This window comes from Siphateles boraxobius, unplaced genomic scaffold (assembly GCF_051911475.1).
Source record: "Siphateles boraxobius isolate OS27281-9 unplaced genomic scaffold, OSU_SipBor_1 16, whole genome shotgun sequence".
In the NCBI taxonomy this organism is placed as follows: Eukaryota; Metazoa; Chordata; class Actinopteri; order Cypriniformes; family Leuciscidae; genus Siphateles; species Siphateles boraxobius.
In genome coordinates, this window is record NW_027508766.1 from 5,518,507 (window position 1) to 5,536,813 (window position 18,307).

The 18,307-nt window shown below is 39.1% G+C and overlaps 1 protein-coding gene across 2 annotated transcripts in view; it reads left to right on the top strand.

Moving 5' to 3' along the window:
- fras1 (Fraser extracellular matrix complex subunit 1) overlaps window positions 1-15,823 on the top strand; it is a 127,992-nt gene extending 112,169 nt beyond the window's left edge. For both annotated transcript variants that reach the window (XM_077231329.1, XM_077231330.1), the window contains 25 exons: window positions 826-1,053; window positions 2,519-2,632; window positions 2,731-2,881; window positions 4,259-4,418; window positions 4,528-4,696; window positions 4,812-5,058; window positions 5,877-6,221; window positions 6,327-6,487; window positions 6,596-6,743; window positions 6,821-7,026; window positions 7,141-7,297; window positions 7,480-7,680; window positions 7,766-7,953; window positions 8,856-9,131; window positions 9,235-9,467; window positions 9,769-9,929; window positions 10,441-10,655; window positions 10,784-10,934; window positions 11,078-11,185; window positions 11,713-11,872; window positions 11,960-12,076; window positions 12,296-12,462; window positions 12,543-12,748; window positions 13,525-13,671; window positions 13,928-15,823. In XM_077231329.1, coding sequence (XP_077087444.1) covers window positions 826-1,053; window positions 2,519-2,632; window positions 2,731-2,881; window positions 4,259-4,418; window positions 4,528-4,696; window positions 4,812-5,058; window positions 5,877-6,221; window positions 6,327-6,487; window positions 6,596-6,743; window positions 6,821-7,026; window positions 7,141-7,297; window positions 7,480-7,680; window positions 7,766-7,953; window positions 8,856-9,131; window positions 9,235-9,467; window positions 9,769-9,929; window positions 10,441-10,655; window positions 10,784-10,934; window positions 11,078-11,185; window positions 11,713-11,872; window positions 11,960-12,076; window positions 12,296-12,462; window positions 12,543-12,748; window positions 13,525-13,671; window positions 13,928-14,503 — 4,992 coding nt within the window. In that variant the 3' untranslated portion in view covers window positions 14,504-15,823. The remainder of the gene's footprint in view (window positions 1-825; window positions 1,054-2,518; window positions 2,633-2,730; window positions 2,882-4,258; window positions 4,419-4,527; window positions 4,697-4,811; window positions 5,059-5,876; window positions 6,222-6,326; window positions 6,488-6,595; window positions 6,744-6,820; window positions 7,027-7,140; window positions 7,298-7,479; window positions 7,681-7,765; window positions 7,954-8,855; window positions 9,132-9,234; window positions 9,468-9,768; window positions 9,930-10,440; window positions 10,656-10,783; window positions 10,935-11,077; window positions 11,186-11,712; window positions 11,873-11,959; window positions 12,077-12,295; window positions 12,463-12,542; window positions 12,749-13,524; window positions 13,672-13,927) is intronic.
- Window positions 15,824-18,307: the final 2,484 nt, after the last annotated feature.

Below are 18,307 nucleotides of genomic sequence, written 5' to 3' on the forward strand. Positions count from 1 at the left end.
TATTACATGTCAGAAAAAAATTCAGTGGCTTATTTAACAGACCATTTAAGGTCAAAATTATGGAATTTGTGAAATAATATTGTAAAAATGACCACCACAAATATTGAATGAGAGTGAACATGATGATATGGACTAAGTCAGGCCTTCTAAATAAAAGAGCCAATCACTGATTGATAAAGTCATTGCATCACTGCAGCTGCCGTTGGATGCTCCGCTTGCACCATTCACAAAACAGTATGTGGCAAAAGAAGTTTGTCCGTATTCGCAGTAACGTTACTCGTGAAAGAGTAGGCTAAAAGCACATGGATGACCTACTACTTCCGGCGAGATTCTGAAGTGTGCAATGTGCATACGATGGACCCTTTACTATCCCACAGGAGAGGATTTATGAATGGCAGTGAAGCGACGCTGGTAGGTCTCATGATAATGACAACATGCAATGTAGTACGCCCAGATTACATTCATACTGTACTACACACATTCATACTATATAGAACATACTTTTTAAGCGGTCTTGAAGTAATTACTTGTTCAAAATAAGTACCTACTCAAGAGAGAAACCACATTTATTAGACAGTTGTTGTCAGATTTCATTGTTGATTTCAAATATGAAATTTAATCGTAAACTTGTCGAACAGTTTTGGAGAATTTGATGTTTCCCCATTTAAAGAGATAGGAGCTGCACTTTCATGACTGAAATAGCTGCCCGAGAGGTGTTTCAAAGATGATTGCAGAGTGAAATGGCTTGCCTGAAAGAGAATCATTCAGAAATCATTCTGACATGCTGAATATGTTTGACAATCTCTCTATCCAATTCTCTGTTAGGAGGACTCTGTTACATTCACTATCGTTCAGGCTCCTCGTCACGGGACCATCGAGCGCACAAGCAATGGTCAACATTACCGTCAGACCAGCATCTTCACTATGGACGACATCTATCAGAATCGCATCAGTTACAACCATGACGGCAGTAACTCCCTCAAAGACCGATTCACCTTCACCGTCAGTGATGGCTCCAACATGTTCTTTATCATCGAAGAGGGTGGAAAAGAGGTTGGTAGACTTCCTGTGTTTTTTGAGTTTGTCCATGTGGCCAGTTGTCGTCAGTGTTATAATAGAGGACCATATTTCTGAAAATATCCTCTAAAATATTGTAAAAACTCATACAGATGATTTATAGAGACTAATTGGACTCTTTTAGTCTAGCTCATACCCATACTCATTTCAAGAAGCACCCTGGGAATTTTTAATGACCATCTGAAGGACAGTGCCTTTTAAAGCATAGTGGGCCCTTCATTATACTGCAGTATTACGACCCACACACACCATAGGGTGAGCGCCTCCTGCTGGCCTCTCTAACATCTTTTTCAATAACAACCTCCGCTTTCTTCATTTAGCTTCAGTGGGAAACCATGTGAAAGATGCAGGGTGATCTCCCTGTGAGAATGGTCCTTACTGGTAAAATAAAAATAAAAATAAAAACATTGTTTACTTGAATAAGACAAGTCAACGGAGAGTTCACACAAATATACACTATTGTTCAAAAGTTTGGAGTCGGTATGTTTTTATAATTGTATTTATTTATTTTAAAGAAATTGATTCAATTCAGTAAGGATGCATTAAATTGATCAAAGGTTACAGTAATGAGAATGCCACAAAAGATTTATATTTCAAATAAATGCTGTTCTTTTGAACTTTCTATTGAAAGAATCCTGATAAAAAAACATTTTTTAGTTTCCACAAAAAATATTAAGTAGGACAACTGTTATCATTTCATCAAGAAATGTTTCTTGATCAGCAAATCCAATCATATTATAATGATTTCTGAAGGATTAAATTGCAATAATATTATACAATATTTTCATTTTTACTGTATTTTTGATCAAATAAATGCAGCCTTGATGAGCATAAGAGACGTACCAACAATCTCCCCAACCCCAACTATTGAACAGTAGCGTATGCACATAAACGTATGCTTTTTTTGTTTGTGTGTTTGTTTATTGCTCATTTCCTTATATTTATAAAGACATATGGGAAAGACATAAAGACACAAGGAATATGAATTACCATATGAATCACCTAAAGGTATCAAGTCCATTTGTTCAACGTAGCCATTTAGGGAGCATGTCAGCTCTTCCTCTCTCTCTCTCTCTCTCTCTCCATCATAATAACTCCATCCATCATCAGTGTCTTTTTTCCTCTTCTAGCTGCGTCAGCTGGCTGTCAGCTGTTCTGTTCTGGGAGGTAAATGGTCTCTCGGTATTGAGGGGGCACCTCGTCTTGTCATTAGATGACAAAATAGCAGCCTTGTGACATTGTTTAATCTGGAAGTCCTAGAACACCATTACTCAGCACTTTAGAATTTAAATAGGTTTGATCTAGGATTGAATGGATATTAAAGTGAGCATTGTTGGTAAATGAGAAACAATTACTCTTATGGTAATACATGAAACAGGGTTTGTATCAGCCAGGAGGATTTACATAGTGTGTATATGTAAAACAATATCCTTTGTTTCAGGTTGTCACAGCTGCTCCACACAAGTTTAAAATTGACATTTCACCTGTTGATGACGGGACCCCGCGTATTGTCACCAACCTGGGCTTGCACTGGCTGGAGTACATGGAAAATAAGGTCACTTTAATAACTCTATTTGTATGCATGTAGGTTTTATCTTGCATTTAGTGCTCAACCAAATTATTGAGTAAAATTGATGTGAAATGCAATTTTAGGCCACCAATTTGATCTCCAAGAAAGAGCTTCTTACTATTGATCCAGACACAGATGATGGACAGCTGACTTATGAAGTCACTACAGAAGCTAAACACGGCTACCTGGAGAGTAAACTCAATCCTGGCAAACCCATCACCTCTTTCACGCAAGGTATAATGGACAACTCCTAACACCAAGAGCACACTTGTAATGACGCAGCAGACACAATGGGATCCATTTGCAGCTTTTATTAGAGTAGTCAAACAGGCAGGAATCAACAACAGTAAACAGGGCAACGGACACAGGGCAGAGACAAACCAGATAACAGGCAATGGTCGGGGTAGGCAGCGAGAAGCAAGGTCCAGTAAGCAATCCAAGTCGCCCCGGGAAGAGAACAAGGAGAAACGGGATACGCAGTCCAAGGTCAAGGTAATAATAAATCCACGGGAAGAAACGCTCGGTAATGGCAGCCAGGAAAGTCAAGACTTCGCACCGGTGTGTTGCGTGGAAGTGGTTAATATGTGTGTGTGTGTGAGAATGAGATGAAGGTGTGTGTGTAATCAGCGCAGTGCAGGTGTATGGTGTAATCAGTCCAGGGAGATGCATGAAGGGAAATGTAGTCCGTGATCTCCTAATCATGACACACTACATGGCTGAAGCTATTCTGTGACAAAAAAAACCCAAAGCATAGCTAACACATAGACAGCCACATTTTAATCCTCAACAAATTAGATAGGCTGTTTACCCTAACTAAAGCTGCAGACGTCTCCCTAACCACTGTCTTTATGTTTGTTTTTCCTCTTCCACAAGCCTTCCACCATATTGTTCAATGACCTGTTTTCAGGAATCAACTCTGGCTCAGAATTAGAATGAGAACGAATTTTGGGATAATAATTACAGTTGTGGAGGAGAATGATCTTGTAATTGACACACCAAGGGCCAGATTTACTAAACAAGGCAAATTAGCGTGAGAGCGCAATTCCAAAATGGCACCGAATGGGAGTGGAAAGTTCTGCACGTGATTATTTAAGACGTGCAAATTAAAGAACACAGAAGCAAACGGATCATTTCCATAATGACCATCGCAATCTCCCAAGAGCAGCTCAAATTAGCGTCTGGTTTAAGACATGCTTATTTGGGCGGTAAATAATGGCGCAAATACCAGTAAATAGACTTGCGCAAACCTTAGTAAATCACCATGCCTAAATAATTTAAACACTCTCCCCCCATACATTTTTGCATCTGAAAGGGAAACTCCTACAAATGCAAATGCAATAAGGTCAGCCACAAAATAACCAATTGTCCACGCCTTTTCAGCGCTAATTTTTCACTGCGTGTCTTTAGTGAATCCTGACAGTAGTTTTTTAACATCAAAAGAAGGTTTGCGCCGGCGCAAGCTGTTAGTAAATCTGGCCCCAAGACTGATTCAGTGCAGGCCGACAAGCTTCAGTCTTGTAGTGTGCACCTGGCGTTACATACTAAATACGCCTGCATCAAATTCTGCTAGTGGAGTTGTAAAATGTAATCTTAATTTATTCTGTCTTGCAGCTGACATAAACCTAGGCCTTATCCGATACGTTCTGAGTGAGGTTAGGGTTCAAGAGACCATGGACAACTTCAAGTTCCTTGTGAAGGACAGCAAACCCAACATCGTCACCGACAATGTGTTCCACATCCAGTGGTCACTTATCAACTTTGAGCACAAGAGGTGCGCCTGCCTCGAGTTTTGTTCTAGATCAAGTCTTCATCCCACCAACCTGTTTATGTCATGAATTGATTAAATTGATTCTTAGTAATGTTTTGTCTTCTGTCTGCAGCTACAATGTGAGTGAAAAAGATGGAACCGTGGCGGTCACAGTAAAGAGGACTGGAAATCTGAACCAGTATGCTATTGTGCTGTGTCGTACCGAACAAGGCACTGCCACCTCCACCTCCAGCATGGGCTCTCGGGTCGGACAACAGGACTATGTTGAGTATGCTGGACAGGTATGTTCTATGTTCTTTATTATTTCAAGGTATTACTATATAATATCAAATTCCCTTTGATATAATAGATGGATTATTAGTCTAGAACATTCAGATGCTTTTTAATGTTCTTCAGGTTCAGTTTGATGAGAGAGAAGACACCAAGGTGTGCACCATTGTTATCAACGATGACCAGGTCTTTGAGAACATCGAGAGCTTTAATGTGGAGCTGAGTATGCCAGTGTACGCCCTACTGGGGTCAGTGACCCGAGCTAAAGTCAATATCAATGACACGGAGGATGAACCCACCCTGCAGTTTGATAAGAAGACCTACCACGTCAATGAGAGCAAAGGCTTTATCTTTGCTCCTATTGAGAGAAAGGGTCAGTGGAACCAATTCCTACAAAAAAAAGCTTTCAAAAGATTTTCAGATATGCATGTGTTACAAATCGTATTCCCGATAATAATGCTCAAGAATGTTACTGCATATTTAAGATTGGGCACAAAAAATGTAATAATTTAAGGGCCTGTCCTAATCTGAATATTGGGGCTGTTGTGTGTATCGTTTAAATTGTATGTAGAGGTACATGATATATCGGTGCTGTATTGTTAATCAGCTTATATTAGTGATTAGTTTATCAGTATCAGTCAGTATTGCATTTATTAACATTTTGTACATTTTACATTTACATTTTTGTACATTGTAGATTTCCCCCAATTTTTATATTTATACGTTCGCTTCATTAAATAACTTAATAAACTCTAATAATTTATGAACTGTTAAATGTAATATTTAGCTAATCTCAAAATAAATTATAAACTATACATTATAATTTTTGTATCCCTAAATCCAATATTATAAATATTATTCATTTTAATATTGGGCATTGGTCAGTTTTCGACCATAACATGAACAATTGGCTTATCAACCAGAATATAGTGATTTAGTATTTATGTAGGCAAAGAAGTATAAATACTATAGATTTCAATATTGGCCATTTGTCGGTTATCCGCTTTTATATGAATTATTAATGATTAAAAAAACATTGATTTTATCAGCCAAAAATGTCTGAAGTCAAGAAGCCAATGAATATTAATGTATACATTTGTAAATTACAGACTAAAAATTAGAAATGATCACAATCCTAGTAAAATGATCATCTTCATCATCATCTAAATGTCATCTCTTGTCTTTGATCAGGTGACACCACCAGCACAGTCTCGGCCCTCTGCTACACTGTGCCTAAGTCAGCCCGGGGCAGCAGCCTTCACGCTCTGGAGTCCGGCTCTGACTATAAGACCCGTGGCATGAGCAGTGACAACAGAGTCATCTTTGGCCCAGGTGTGAGCATGTCCACCTGTGACGTAAAGCTGATTGATGACAGCGAGTATGAACTCTCTGAGGAGTTTCAGCTGGTGCTGTCGGACGCCTCAGACAATGCACGGATGGGTGATGTCACCGTGGCTAAAGTCATCATTGACGGGCCAAATGATGCCTCCACTGTCTTCCTGGGCAACGGGACCTTCACCTTCAGTGAAGATGCAGGTTGGTGGAGATCATCTGTCGTAGACAATATCATGGGTGTCAGTTTTGTAATCTGTGCAATGTATTACCTATGTAATATTAATAGTCTGAAATATCCTCCCACAGGCACCATTGAAATCCCTGTTCTGCGGCAGGGCAGTGACCTCTCCTCAGTAACTTCTGTGTGGTGTGCCACACGTCCTGCAGAACAAGATTCAGCAACGCCCGGTGTTGACTACATCCCGAGTTCCAAAAAGGTGGAGTTTAAACCAGGCAAGACAGAGGAGGTAATAAAACTAGACTGTTCTGACAGACAGACTGGAAGACGATTGGTATTTACAGGCCTCATTTCAATAAATCTTAATAATCTCAATAATTTTTTTTTTTTTGCATAGACATGCAGTTTGACCATAATGGATGACATTCAGAACCCTACAATTGAAGGGAAAGAGTCCTTCATTGTGTTTCTTAGCTCTCCTAACGGAGCGGTCCTGACTGAACCATATGAAGCCTCTGTCTACATCACGGACACCGCCCAAGACAGTGCGTTTGCTTGTCCATTACTATGGTTATCACTGTGATTTAGCAAGCACGTAACATCATATGCTTTCTTCTTACAGTACCTAGCATGCAGTTTGAGAAGCTGGGGTATACCATAAAGGAAAAAGATGGTGTCCTGCACATCCCCATTTTTAGGACAGGAGATCTGTCCTATAAGTCTTCCGTCCGATGTTTCACACGCACAATGTCCGCCATGGTAATGGACGACTTTGAGGAGAGGAGAAATGCAGATGATTCTAGGATCACCTTCCGAAAAGGGGAGAAGGTACGATAAATGTGTTTTGTCATTAATTAATTTCTAATCACTTCAGCGATTTTGACTTTGGAACAAAAGAATGATGGGTAAAGAATTTTAAAACCTCTTGCTTCTGATTGGCAGGTGAAGAATTGTACTATATTGATTCAAGATGACTCGGTGTTTGAGCCTGAAGAGGAGTTTCAGGTCCACCTTGGAAGCCCACAGGGTGACCACTGGATTGGAGCCATGATAGGAGTCAACGACATTGTGACTGTGACCATCACAAATGATGAAGACGGTGAGTAGTTAGCGATTTGCTTGAAAATGTTCAAAGAAAGCTCTGGTAGAGTTTGGCAAAAGGAAGCCATGGAATTCTCAGGGTGATAGATTGTATAGCTTGATTGTAAGTTGCATTGTATAAAAGTGTTTGCCAAATACATAAATGTAAAATGTAAAAAAAGTGCACAACATGCTTTTCAGCACCTACGATTGAGTTTGAACAAGCCTCATACCAAGTTCGTGAGCCCCCTGGTCCAGATAGAATTGAGGTTTTGAATATCAAGGTAATTCGTAAAGGAGACCGTGACCGCACCTCCAAGATCCGATGCAGCACAAGGGATGGATCGGCCCAATCAGGTGTGGACTATAACCCCAAGAGTCGAGTCCTTAAGTTCAGCCCTGGTAAGTCATATATTTGTTTATTTATTTTTTAGTACTTTTATACCTTCATTCTAATCGATGATAAAAAATTCTGTTGTGTCCTCAGGTGTGGACCACATCCTGTTTAAGGTAGAGATTCTGTCCAATGAGGACAGAGAGTGGCATGAGTCTTTCTCGTTGGTCCTTGGTCCAGACGACCCTGTTGAAGCTGTGCTTGGAGAGATGACCATGGCAACAGTCACAATCCTTGATCAGGAAGCTGCAGGAAGTCTCATCCTTCCAGCCCCACCCATTGTAAGAGATGTACAGTAGATGCTTGTGGTACTGACATTTAGTATATCAAAATCTGAATAATTGTCAGTTCGATTAAAATGTTTAATTGAATTGCATCATATTAATTAATCAAATTAATTGCACACTACCATTCAAAAGTTTGGGTTCTGTAAGAACCCTTCTTTTTTTTAAGTCTCTTATTCTCACCAAGGCTGCATTTATTTGATCAAAATCAAAACAGTAGTATTGTTAAATGTAATAAAAACTAAATTCAAATAAATATATTTTAAAATGTAATTTACTCCTATTGTGCAAAGCTGAATTTTCAGCATCATTACTCCAGTCTTCAGTGTCAGATGATCCTTCAGAAAACATTCTAATATGATGATTTGGTGTTCAAGAAACATTTCATACTGTTACTTATCATTGTTGAAAATAGTTGTGCTGCTTAATATTTTAGTGTAAACTATAATAAATAATTGTTATTATTTTTGATTAATTGAAAAAGAAAAGCATTTATTTGAGATGGATATGTTGTAGCATAAATACGTTTAGTGTCATTTCTGGTTAATTTAATGCGCCCTTGTTAAATAAAAGTTGTAATTTAAAAATAATTATTGAACCTAAATGTTTGAATGGTAGTGTATATAAAAAAAATCTGGAAATTTAAGACATTTGCCTACAATATTGTGACAGATAAGTATATCACTGCATAGATGTCACAAAAGTCACTTTAGAAATCAGTATGTTATTTCAATATCATTGAACATTCATTTTTTATTATATTCAATTGTACTAATTTATTTAAATTTGTCTTGATCCATAAATCTAATATTATAGCTGTGGGATCTCAGATTTTTATTTTTATTTTGAGTCATGCTATTAAAATCCGGTTTCATAATGACTTTTGGTTCTCCTCACAGGTGGTGTCTCTGTCAGACTATGACTATGTCCAGGAGGTCACTAAAGAGGGCAGTAAGAAGTCTCCATCTCCAGGATATCCGCTGGTCTGCGTGACTCCTTGCGACCCCCATTACCCCAAATACTCAGTCATGAGAGAGCGCTGTGAGGAGGCAGGCATCAACCAGACCTCTGTCCACTTCAGCTGGGAGGTCGCAACTCCCACAGACACAAGCGGAGCACGGTCACCCTTTGAGACAGTGACAGATAACACACCTTACACCACAGCCAATCACATGGTTAGTCATATGTTCATATGTAATATGATCTGGAAGAATTTTCACTTTTTACAACTTTTAAGTTTTTTTTTTTTTACGTTAAATAATTTTTTTTGCTACACAGGTCCTGGACAGTATCTATTTCAGCAGACGCTTCCATGTGCGTTGTGTAGCTCAGGCCAGAGATAAAGCCGGGCATCTGGGAACTCCACTGAGAAGCAACATTGTCACTATTGGCACTGAGGGATCGATATGTCACACCCCCGTCACCACGGGAACCGTTCGAGGCTTCCAGGCCCAGTCCTTTATAGCCACTCTAAAATACCTGGATGTCAAACAGAAAGAGCATCCAAACAGGTCAGGAGAGACTTTTTGTAAGCAAATGTTAGATGTAACAGACAGATTGCAGTCGATTTTTTTTTGAGATCGGAATTAAAAACAGGTTTCGGCTGAAACTGCAGCTTTTAGGTTTGTAGAGCACTACATAAGTTTTGCCTATGGGCAAAACAAGGTCAAAATGAATTTATACGTTTGAAAAAATAAACCTGTCAGAGAACTGCAAATCCAAACCAATACATTTCCCAACCTATGTTCAGTACTTCAAAGAAGAAAATAGCATTTTATAAAGTGAGTATTTTTTTTTTCTTCCTCTGAACAGGATCCATATCTCAGTGCAGATCCCTCATCAGGATGGAATGCTTCCATTGCTTTCAACAATGCCTCTGCATAACCTACACTTCCTGCTCTCCGAGTCAATTTACCGTCAGCAGCACGTCTGCTCCAACCTGGTCACACTTAAAGACCTACATGGCATTTCTGGTGAGAGTAGCCGCGTACTACAGTAGAACAGATCAGATCAAAGCAGATACAAACTAATCTTATCAACCTGTTTTAATGTAAAAACGGACTCGGCCATCTTTAACTTGAATGTGCAAGGCTTCCAGTATCTGCCGCTTCCAGTTATTTTAACTGTTATGCTGCTTTATGTTGCAAACTGGTATTTGTATTCATATTATTTAAATTTTGTATCATAACCATAAATACCCTGGTTTGTAGTGCTATTAGTTTTACCGTTTACTGCACTTTATTCTTCTAGTTATTTACTTATGAATCGAAAGTCTCGCTCATTCACTGGAAATAGCTTACTGTTGAACAATAAGGTTAATATTCTACATGAATTAGTTGGCAAAATTGCCTTCTTCCATAATTATCTTTACAGAAGAATTCATTAATATGGAGTTAATGTTAAATATAAGAATAATATATTATATATATTGAGAATGCAAACCTATTTTTCAACTCTGAAAACACGTTGTAAATTCTCCCCCAGAAACCGGCTTCTTGGACGACATGTCATATGACAGCATATCCCTGGGCCCTGGATATGACCGTCCATACCAGTTCAACCCCGGTGTTCGAGAACCCAGAACCATCCAGCTATACAAGCATCTCAATCTGAAGAGCTGCATATGGACATTTGATGCGTATTATGACATGACAGAGCTTATCGATGTATGTGGAGGATCAGTAACTGCTGACTTTCAGGTCCGTTTGAACACATGATTTGCATCCCATCACAAATTATGTACAAATATTCATGTCTAGCTGAAATCTGATGTGGCAGATTTAGTCTATACAGCAATTCAAATGAGTGTGTGGTTGCATTTTTGCAGGTCAGAGATTCGGCTCAGTCGTTCCTGACAGTTCAGGTGCCGCTCTATGTGTCCTACATCTATGTGACGGCTCCTCGTGGATGGGCCTCCTTGGAGCACCACACAGAGATGGAGTTCTCCTTCTTCTACGATACAGTCTTATGGAGAACAGGTACATGTTTTTTCATCAAAAGACCCTCAACCAATGGACAAACTCAGGTACACTCTGTGTTGTATTACCTGATGTCATCATCTAACTGTGTTAATGTTGCAGCCCATTTTTACTGATTGCTTATGAATGTCTCTTTACTCTAGGAATTCAGACCGACAGTGTGCTGTCAGCTAGATTACAGATCATTCGGATATTCATTAGGGATGACGGACGACTGGTGATTGAGTTCAAAACCCATGCCAAGTTCAGAGGTCTGTAGTCTGTGTTTTTAGCTATTTGTTTTAATTTCATTGTATTTGTGAACATAATTTGACCTCAAATTGTATTTGGATGCAATTTGACATTTAAAAATAAATGAATGTCATTGCATTTGAGCAGGGTTTCCCAAATGAGGGAACTGCAGGGGATTTGTTGATGAAAAGTTGGTGCAAAGCTAATAATGAATTAAATTGAATGTAAAATTGAAATCAATTAAATTCATGAAATAGCTTAGTTGTGTGAGTCAAAGTGAAAATTACCTTTAAAGATGTGTATTGTAATTGAAATCAACAGATAGAAATGGATAAACTGTAACAAAATATGCATATTTTGGATGTTTCCTTAAAGTCTCTGGGAGTACTTCAAGTAAATATGTTACATCTAAGGGGCCATTTGCATAGAGTCAAGCAAAGCTTCTAGTTTTCCGTTCCATTCCACTCCAATACTTGTCCATTGTTTTTCTAGACGGATGGGTTTGACCGAATTTTGAGTGAGTGATAAAACTTTCATCTCTCTCTAGGTCAATTTGTCCCTGAACATCATACCCTCCCTGGACAGAAGTCTCATCTGATGGCTCCAGATCACTTGGGAGGCATTGAATTTGACCTGCAGCTGGTGTGGAGCGCACAGTCCTTTGATTCACCCTACCAGCTCTGGAGAGCCACAAGTTCCTACAGCAGGTGAACAGCGTGAAGTCTAATTCTGTCACATCAACAAAGTGTACCTACCTTAATGCCACTGACCGTGTGCTTGCTGTTGTGCTCTAGGAAAGACTACTCTGGAGAGTACACAGTCTTCCTCATCCCCTGTACAGTACAGCCAACACAGGCATGGGTTGACTCTGGGGATAAGCCTCTTTCCTGCACGGCCCATGCTCCAGAGAAGTATGTTACCATGAAGCTTTTCCATTGATAACTCCTTGAGGGCTCTTAAATTACTTTTTGTTTTGAAGATGTTTTTTTCTGAGCCGTGCCAGCAGGGTTGAAAGATATTGCAGTTGTCATCCACTTTTACTGGTTTCATCAGACGCAGACTGTTTGTGTGAATCAAACAGAGTATTCAACAACTTGCAAGGGCTTGTAACACTCTCTTTCAATCGATAGGTTCCTGCTGCCCATCGCCTTCCAGCAGACCAATCGCCCTGTTCCTGTAGTCTACTCGCTGAATACTGAGTTCCAGCTTTGTAATAACGAGAAAGTCTTTCTAATGGATCCTGCTCTCACAGACATTTCCGTGGCTGAGATGGACTATAAAGGAGCCTTTTCGATGGGTAAAGTCAGCAAATCAATGAAAACGGAGGATTATTGCCACCATTATGCGTTCCTTTATTCATTGTTTGATATTACGCAGGTCAAACGCTTTATGGTAGAGTACTGTGGAATCCTGACCAGAACCTGAATTCAGCCTACAAGCTGCAGCTGGAGAAAGTATATTTGTGTACTGGGCGGGATGGCTATGTGCCCTTCTTCGACCCCACAGGCACCCTGTATAACGAAGGCCCTCAGTATGGCTGCATTCAACCGAACAAGCACCTCAAACACAGGTTCCTGCTTCTGGTATGTGTCTATTGTAACAAGCCCAGACCAGTTTAACTGGTCTAACAAGATTCACTTGGTATGGTTATGTTTTAACTTTGAAGATCAAACTCTTTTTGTATACCTTGGAACTAACATTGAGACGACAGCTGTAATACGATTTTACAGGGGAAAGTTTTAAAGATGCAATTAAAATAAGTGAAAAAGTGGAAAAATTATGGCAATGATCAATTATTAACTAAGAGAGAATATACAGTTATCCATTTTCAATAAGCCTTGTGATCAGGACCCAGACACCAAGCATATACATAGCATATGATTTTATGAGCATATTATTATAAATTACATTCTATATTATTAATTAAAGTGGGTTAATTAAAGATTTTTTTGAAAGAAATCTCTTATGCTCTCCATGCCTGCATTTATTTTAAATACAGAAACATTTTAATATTGTGAAATATAATTTTTTTTAAAATACTGTTTTCTATTTTAATATATTTTGAAATGTAATTTACTCATGTGATGTAAAAATCACTCTAAGCTGAATTTCCAGCAGCCATTTCTTCAGTTTTTAGTGTCACATGATCCTTCAGAAATCATACGAATATGCTGATTTGCTGCTCAGGAAAGGCCCTCAAAGCAAAGCACTCGTGTCGCTACATACAGTAAAATAGAGGTTACACCAGTGGAGTCACATGGACTACTTTTATGTCTTTACTACCTTTTTGAAGGTACGACCAATCAGAATGAAGTATTCCAGAGAGCCATGTAATAATTGTAAAAAATGTATCGCATAGGACCGGAAGCAGCCTGATGTTTGCGAACGCTACTTCCACGATGTCCCCTTTGAGGCCAACTTTGCATCTGACATTCCTGACCTCCAGTCCTTGTCTGCGATGCCAGGTGTAGACGGCTTTACAATGAAGGTTGATGCCCTTTATAAGGTCAGTGGCTGTAAGATTCTCCCAAAAAGTCAAGCTGTTAAACAGACCTTCTCTTTGACACATACTAGAAATCTTGGCAAATGTCAGAGCCAAAGCTATTCAATTGTACCCTTCAGGGAAATTCCTTAATCTGTTTGTTTAGGGAAAGTTGCCAGACTAACAGTCTGCCATGACTATAGGAAATTTGATAAAAGGACAAGAGCTTTTCTTTTTGCGTTTATAAAAAATCCTATTTGTTGCATTTACTCTTCTTCAGGTTGAGGCTGGGCACCAATGGTACCTCCAGGTCATCTACGTTATTGGACCCGAGTCCATATCTGCTCCCAGAATCCAACGCTCAGTGACCTATGAGCTCAAGCGACGTCAGCGAGATCTAGTGGACCGTTCAGGTCGCCTAATGCTGGATGAATCCCTGATCTACGACAATGAAGGTGACCAGGTGAAGAATGGCACCAATATGAAGACCTTGAAGCTTGAAGTGGAACCATCAGGCACCTTCAATCCCCAAATGGGAGGATCCATTGGGGGTGGATTGGCAGCCTTCGTCCTACTTTTCTTGGTCCTTCTAGCTTTCTGTCTCATGGTTAGGAAGTGCCGCAGGGTTGTAAAAAAGAGGCCTGAGAAGGTGGTGGAGGATTATCCTCTGAACACAAAGATGGAGGTCTGCATAGAACGTCTGGAGAAAAACCTCAACAGCAAGCACTGCTCTGTAAGAAACGTCAACGTCCTAAACAAGAACACTGAGACCTTCAAGGTCAATGGGGTCAAGGTCAAACAGGTCAATCTGGAGGTCAAACTCCACAACAACCTGAATGAAGGCACTGAAGTCTGACGTTCTAGAATATTTGAAAAAGAAAAAAAACATTTTCTATGAATATTTGTTATATTGACATATGATGTTAATGTATTTTTGTATGACCATGAGGACAAAAGGGAATGCTTGCCAGCTATGCAGTGTAAATCATTTCACAACTGAGCTACCTCAAACATAATTGAACAACGCATAATGGTGTGTTTAGATCTTGTTTCCAATCTCAGTTTCAAATCATCGCTGTGTATGAGGATCATACAATGGCTCGGTGGTAGCTCAGATACTTTGTTTAAATGAATGGAGAGTTTCTATTGCTGCATCTGCTATTTTATCACGTGTAAAAACACATGAAAGTATTAAAGGAAGGATGAGTGCCAACACTTTTGACCGGGCGAGTGATGTAAATACGTTTATTAAGTGCAATTATCGGATGACATGGTCATCCCTGTATTTTGATCTGGTTTTGATGCTTTGCCTCATTGTGTAATTTACTTTTGGCCTGATGATCACCGGTGTGCCATGTTGACATTTGTAAAGTGCGATTTATTTAATTCCAAATCTGAATAGACTGCCCAAAGTGACGCATTTATTAGTTTGTGTAAACCTTCGGTACTTGCAGACAAGAACAACAAAAAGTATTTTTGTTTAATATGACTGCTGTCTGTACTGATATAACCAAACACTACCAAATATCTTTTTTTTTTCTTTTTTAAGATTATTCACCTCATGTTATCTTGGATTATTTAGTTTTGTATTAATGTCACATCATGTATTAAGTAAGGCACATGTATTTGATTTTATTCACTGTATAGTATGGAAAAAAAATCTGTAATTTTGTATCAAGTCACCCGACATCACATGGTGCTAATTTGATCTTTCCAGAATCTTTAAAGCACTGGGAGTGGAAAGCATGGAAAATACTATGATTATTATTTCATTTAATACTGAGTCATATCTCTCTCTATCTCTCTCTCTCTCTCTCTCTCTCTCTCTCTCTCTCTCTCTCTCTCTCTCTCTCTCTCTCTCTCTCTCTCTCTCTCTCTCTCTCTCTCTCTCTCTCTCTCTCTCTCTCTCTCTCTCTCTCTCTCTCTCTCTCTCTCTCTCTCTCTCTCTCTCTCTCTCTCTCCCTCTCCCTCCCCCTCTCTCTCTGTTTCTTTCCATTGTTATAATTTTGTTAAGTTTTGTCCATTGCTAAGTGTCTAAGTGAGTGCCTATCAGACAAAGGAAAGTTTTGGAGATGTCAGTTTTTGGTGCTATCATTTATGGTGAAATAATCAACATGATGCCTGTACTTGTGCCTTTTTAGCAATAAAATAAATGAATAAACTGAATATTCCTAAAGTGTGTCACACTTTACTCAAATCGAATATATGATTATAGAATCTAGTATCAATTTTAGTTTTAGTTGGAGACTTTATGTAGGTTTTTTTTTTAAATGATGTTTTAATTTCATAGCAGCATGTTATTCACAAAGGGAGAGGCTCACTAAGAATCTTTTAAGATCATGACATCATGTCTTAAATCAGACAGAGGGCCATATGTAATTTATTAGTTTGTATTACGAAGGGCAAAAACTATTTAGAACTATACAAAACTGTTGGTAGCTCTAATTCTAAGTGTTGGTTTAATTAGCATAACTTTTGATCAACCCATGGCCAGAAAATTATGAACGCAACACTTTTGTTTTTGCCCCCATTTTTCATGACCTGAACTCAAAGATCTAAGACTTTTTCTATGTACACAAAAGGCCTATTTCTCTCAAATATTCTTCACAAATCTGTCTAAATCTGTGTTAGTGAGCACTTCTCCTTTGCCGAGATAATCCATCCCCCTCACAGGTGTGGCATATCAAGATGCTGATTAGACAGCATGATTATTGCACAGGTGTGCCTTAGGCTGGCCACAATAAAAGGCCACACAATATGCAGTTTTACTGTATTGGGAGGGTGGGGGGTCCGAAAACCAGTCAGTATCTGGTGTTACCACCATTTGCTGGAATATTGGCAGGACCTGGAACACGCTGTCGTATACGCCGATCCAGAGCATCCCAAACATGCTCAATAGGTGACATGTCCAATGAGTATGCTGGCCATGCAAGAACTGGGATGTTTTCAGCTTCCAGGAATTGTGTACAGATCCTTACAACATGGGGGGGTGCATTATCATGTTGCAACATGAGGTGATGGTCGTGTATGAATGGCACAACAATGTGCCTCAGGATCTCGTCACGGTATCTCTGTGCATTCAAAATGCCATCAATAAAATGCACCTGTGTTCATTGTCCATAACATACGCCTGCCCATACCATAACCCCAACGCCACCATGGGCCACTCGATCCACAACGTTGACATCAGCAAACCGCTCACCCACACGACGCCATACACACTGTCTGCCATCTGCCCTGTACAGTGAAAACCGGGATTCATCCGTGAAGAGAATGTGAGCATTTGCCCTCTCAAGTCGGTTACTACAACGAACTGCAGTCAGGTCAAGACCCCGATGAGGACAACAAGCATGCAGATGAGCTTCTCTTCATATACATATACATATATATGTTTATATATATAAACATCGCCAATATCACTTGTGTCACTGTTGTCATCTTTTCTGTGTTACAATATTCCATGCAAATGAAACTCGTTTATTGGTGATGACTGACAGTTTGTATCTGATGTTGTGGTAGCTTCAGTCCATCCTGATTGTCTTAGTGCTTATGACTGCTCGCTCTCCTTCATTTCAGACTGATGTGTCAGCTACAGGAGAAGTTCTCGAGATGCTTTATAAAATGGTTTCATGAAAAATTTCCCAGCTGTCTGGGGAAATACTGTATATCATTTATATATAGCCTACAGTTTATTGCAGCTAAAATAGAAACTACTAAGTGAGATTCATATTAATTTAAGATTCATATTTAAAACATACCTTTGGTTTTTTTCTCGGTCATAAATGTTGCATTTGTTTTTTTGGGGTTTTTTTATAGCAACATTTTGGGCTTACATGTTTCAAGGCAAGCAAAGCTAAAACTATTGCATTTTTTTTTTTAAATACTGGGAAATATACTCTTGTTCCATGTAGTTACAGGGTAAGTGGTGCTTGTTACCCTCTTGTTCCATGTAGTTACAGGGTAAGTGGTGCTTGTTACCCTCTTGTTCCATGTAGTTACAGGGTAAGTGGTGCTTGTTACCCTCTTGTTCCATGTAGTTACAAGGTAAGTGGTGACATTGCGGGCCGTAAATTAAAGTGGTTCTTGTTACCCTCTTGTTTCATGTTGTTACAGGGTAAATGTTATATTATGGGCCGTAAATTAAAGTGGTGCTTGTTACCCTCTTGTTCCATGTAGTTACAGGGTAATGTGAAATTATGGGCCATAAATTAAAGTGGTGCTTGTTACCCTCTTGTTCCATGTAGTTACAGGATAAGTACAATAAAAAAAACATACACACAATCTAATATGACTGACTCGGAAACCTTTATTTGAAAAACAACTTATTTCAGTCAGTTGGTCTGAAGCGATGGTCTACAGTTTAAAATATTGTAATTTTTCTTACAAACACCTATCATTTCACTTCAGAAGACATTAATCCACCCTTTGGTATCGTATGGATTACTACAGTTATTGCAGTATGTTACGACCTCTAGGGGTCAGCCGCAACAGAAAAAGGAAGAGAGTCACACTACCAGAGAGATAAAGAGTAATATGATTTTTATTGACCATAAGGGGTTATCGTCAGGGGCAGACAAGGCCAAAATAACAAACAAAACAATTTACTTTTTAGAATCTAAATAACCTTTAACAAAAGAAAGAAGAAATGAAAATACAGTTT